The 4013-nt window shown below is 61.8% G+C and overlaps 1 protein-coding gene across 1 annotated transcript in view; it reads right to left on the bottom strand.

Annotated features, from left to right (window-relative positions):
• The window catches only part of LOC111526783 (phospholipid-transporting ATPase ABCA7), a 6676-nt gene extending 2663 nt beyond the window's left edge, over positions 1 to 4013 (bottom strand). The window contains exons 1-12 of the mRNA XM_026451009.1: positions 3944 to 4013; positions 3244 to 3437; positions 3068 to 3161; positions 2751 to 2892; positions 2547 to 2659; positions 2335 to 2408; positions 1907 to 1987; positions 1484 to 1694; positions 1262 to 1401; positions 962 to 1078; positions 358 to 525; positions 2 to 92 (exon numbers count right to left, since the gene is read on the bottom strand). Of these exons, the coding sequence (XP_026306794.1) occupies positions 2 to 92; positions 358 to 525; positions 962 to 1078; positions 1262 to 1401; positions 1484 to 1694; positions 1907 to 1987; positions 2335 to 2408; positions 2547 to 2659; positions 2751 to 2892; positions 3068 to 3161; positions 3244 to 3309 (1297 nt within the window). The 5' untranslated portion in view covers positions 3310 to 3437; positions 3944 to 4013. The remainder of the gene's footprint in view (position 1; positions 93 to 357; positions 526 to 961; positions 1079 to 1261; positions 1402 to 1483; positions 1695 to 1906; positions 1988 to 2334; positions 2409 to 2546; positions 2660 to 2750; positions 2893 to 3067; positions 3162 to 3243; positions 3438 to 3943) is intronic.

Raw genomic sequence — 4013 nt, 5'->3', positions numbered from 1 at the left:
GCCCAGAATCGATGTTCCGCCAGCAGTTGCAGGGCCCGCGACACCAGGGCTGCCTCTGAGGGTGCCGCCTCCAGCTTGTCCAAGGACAGGCACTGTGGGATGCGGGGGTGAGTCCTAGGCGCTGGGGTCTGCCTGCCTCCTAGACCACTCCGCTGCTCCCCCTGGACCTCGAGGCTGCGCCATGTTTTCCCCTCGTAGGCCCAGTGTGGGGCCGGCTCCCTCCTGACATCTCTACAAATCCCAGGGTCTTACTAGGGCCGGGCCCGCCTCCCTCCCCCTGGCAACACCAGGGTGGGAACCCCAGGGTGGGCCCTGCCTCCACGCTGAAACAGACCCCGCAGGTGGACGGCCCCTCACCTCCGTCACTCGGCCCAGCGTGCCCACCAGGCGCCCCACATCAGCATGTGCGTCCTGCCAGCTGTAGCCACCGCTCCCAGGGTCCAGAAAGGATCGCAGGGCCTCCATGCGGTCCTGGCCTCCAGGCCTGGGCTGCCTTCTTCCTTCGTCCTGCATTTGCAGGAGCCGCTGGGGGGCGCAGGTGAAAGTGAGAGTCTGGGTCGGACGCAGTGGCTCACGCCTGTAATCCCAGTACTTTGGGAGGCCAAGGTGGGCGGATCACCTGAGGCCAGGAGTTCCAGACCAGCCTGGCCAACATGGTCTCTACTAAAAATACAAAACTTAGCTGGGAGCGTTGGCACATGCCTGTAATCCCAGCTACTTGCCAGGCTGAAGCAGGAGAATTGCTTGAATCCAGGAGGCGGAGGTTGCAGTGAGCCAATATCTTGCCACTGCAGTCCAGCCTGGGCAACAGAGCAAGACTCCCTCTCTCAAAAAAAAAAAAAAAAAAAAAAACCACCAACACCAAAGTGGGGGTCTGCATGGAGCCCGCCTTCCCATCCACCGGGCCTGTCTGCCCTCTCCACCAGGGAGCCACATCCCACCTCCCCAGCCCCGCGCACACCTGCAGCATGGCCACATTGGAACTGTCGTTCATGAAGGTGAAGATCTGGGGTCCCAGCACCTCCCACACCTCCCGGACATCCCTCAGCAGGGCCAGCTCCTCAAAGGTCCGGTTCACCTGCGGACAGCACCCCCTCCACTCATGATCCTTCGCACGTGTTGATCTCCCTCCATCGGCTAACTCCTACTTCTTCAAACCCAGTTTCCATGACCCTCCGGCCTGGCTCTGACCTACTGGACTGAGGGTACTGGATGGGCTCTGGCTGCCACCCTCCCGCCCCAGCATCCAGGCTACCCCCACCTGGGCCATGAGCTTCCGGGTAAAAGGTGTATCTGGTGCAAACAGCAGCTTGCCCAGGATCAGAGGCTTCAGGCGTCTCCAGAGCAGGCGGGACAGCGGATGGTTGTCCAGGGCTCCAATCAGCTCTGAGCAGGCGGGGCCTGGGATGGGGGTGCCATGAGGCCCTGCCCCCATGCCCACTGCTCCACTTCCCAGGAGGGGAAACCAAGGTCAGTCACTCACTCAGGCTGCTGTCCGGCAGGGCTGATTCTGGCTCCTGCCTCACCAGCTCCATCAGGTCACTAGCCTCGTACCAGTTGAGGGAGGGGCCCACTGTGCTGCTAGGTCCCCTGGCACTGCAGAGGGCCTCAGACAGCAACTCCAGGGGCCCACCAGTCCCTCGGGGTCTGTGCAGCAGTGCCTGAAGCTCCACCAGGCTAGGCAGTGCCAGGATCTAGAGAGAGGTCACCAGATGGAGCTGGCAGCGATCCCAACTTCAAGCCCTAACCAGGGCAGGGCACTGGGTCAGGGGCAGCCTCTCCCTCTCTTGCTAATTCTCCTGAAGACCCACCGAAGGGAAGTGTCCGGGCTGCCCCAGACCCTCCCGGTGCAGGCTGCCTGCCAACGTGGCCTGCATGGGGGTTGAGGATGGGTGGGGCCTCGTACCTCCTGGGCCAGGTCCTCAGCTGCCTCCAACAAGCTGTGCAAGGGCTCCTGGGCTTGACCCAGTGCCAACCCCAAGGATTCCTGGGGAGAAAGATCACAAGGGTGACAATGACTTTGAGCGCTCACTAGGGGTCCAGCGCTCTGGCCAGTTCCCAGGCAGACCATACTATCATAGCCCTCACTTTACAAATAGGGAAACTGAGGCTCTGAGAGACACAGGGACTCATTGGAGATCTCACAGATGAGTCTTCATCACCGGGTCAGACAAACTCTGTCTGGGCCCAGACAGGACAAGGAGCATCACTGCAGGGACCAGGGACCGCCTGGATGCCTGGAACGGGAGGTCCTTGGCCTGGGGTGGTGCAGTGCCAGGACATCCCCAGTGCAGTGTCCCAGGAAGTCAGCGTGGTCCCGTCCCCACACCCTACCGTGCGCAGCAATGACGTCAGCAGCTCCAGCATAGGTGGTTCCAGCGGAGACTGCTTGGTTGGTTGAGGCCGGGCTGAGGGAGGAGCACACAGGAGCATGGGGCTGGGGGGATGTTGGCCTGAGGCACCCACCCCCACCCTGTGCCCATTTCATGGCCGGGCAAGTCGAGGCTCAGAGCTCAGCCCTGCCAGAGGGCCCCCGGCCTCCTCACCTGTGCTGGGTGCAGCCCTCAGCGTGGCGATCAGCTTCCCCAGGCCAGCCAGCATTCTGTGGGCACTGGCCCCTCCCAGCACAGTGTGGGCATCGGCTAGCAGCCGGGAGACCCTGGGGACAGAGAGAGGGCAAGAGGCGGGGTTCCGGCGGGCACTGCAGCCCCGAGTTTGCAGGCCGGCCACACCCACTGCCTCTGGCTCACAGGGAGTTGTTGAAGTTGCTCAGACGCCCGGGCTCCTCGCCCAGTGTCAGCTGTGGGAAGCAGGTGTTGTTCACGTTACAGATGAGACCCTGGAGCCAGGGCACGGTGCCCGCCGATGGCAGTGGCTTGTTGGGGAAGTGGCCTGCGGGGAGATGCCCGGTGCTGAGGCCCTGTGGACTGTGTCTGACTCCACCCCCATCGGGTCGCCCGGCACTGTTTGTATGCCTCCAGCGACGGAGAGCTCACTCCCATGCCACGTATTGGCGGTCTGGTAAAGGCTCCCTGACATGCACTGGGGATCCCCCTGGGGGACTCACATTCATGGTGCTCCAGGGGCGGGTGGGAGTGGCGAACAGCCACCAGGATGAAGAAGAGGAAGAGAGGCCACAGCAATTCGACCAGGAGCTGGACCTGGGGGAGAATAGGTGGGAGATGGTGGGGGACAGTAGGGGCTGCCGGCCCACCCGGCCCTGGTTGCACACCGAGGTGTTACCGGCTGTCTCCGGCGATACATGGAATTCTTCCAGAGCAGCAGCATCAGCTGTGTCCAGAAGGCCATGGTGAGACCGGGCGGGGTATGGGACAGATAGGTCAGGACAATGGTCGGGCTGAAGACGTGCGGTGCAGCTGCGGGCAACTCTCTGCCCTTCTCTGAACGTCATTCCTCTATCCCACAGCGCAGCGTTCCTGGAAGCTCAGATTAGAGTCAGGCAAACACTAGTCACTTGATAAAGGGACTCCGCTACCCCCAGGGGTGGAGTAAACCAATGGGAGCTCAACCCGCAGCCGTCCTCGCATTTCATTGGCTGCCAGGACTGTCGCTCTGCGCAGAGCTGACAGTTGGGGACTTAGAGACCATCCTCTAATCCTCCAGGGACCGAGTTTGGGCTTAGCGCTGTCGTCACTAGGCTGCACCCCAAGCCTCACCTGGAAGCCTCTTCCAGGTCCTGACCCCCAGCCTCCTGCCTGGCCCAGCCCAGGCAAGGGTTCCTTTGCCCTCACTGTTCTCCAAATAATAACAGTAACGAATATTGGCAGTGCTGGACATTTCACACGCCCAGCGGAAGTGCTAGATATCACCCCACTCTACAGAAGTGGAAACCGAGGCCCAAGAGAGAAAACCCAGGCACCCAGAGAGACAGGCAGTCGCACAGCTGGAGACACGACCCCAGCTCTGCCCACACCTTATGTACCATGATCGCTCAGAAGGACCTCGGGAGCCAGAGAAAGAGTCAGGCGAAGGGGCTGGGATAGAGACTCCTG

The sequence above is a fragment of the Piliocolobus tephrosceles genome, unplaced genomic scaffold (genome assembly GCF_002776525.5).
Source record: "Piliocolobus tephrosceles isolate RC106 unplaced genomic scaffold, ASM277652v3 unscaffolded_26880, whole genome shotgun sequence".
In the NCBI taxonomy this organism is placed as follows: Eukaryota; Metazoa; Chordata; class Mammalia; order Primates; family Cercopithecidae; genus Piliocolobus; species Piliocolobus tephrosceles.
The sequence above is the reverse complement of the archived record's forward strand: the minus strand, read 5'-3'. Positions and strand labels throughout refer to the sequence as shown.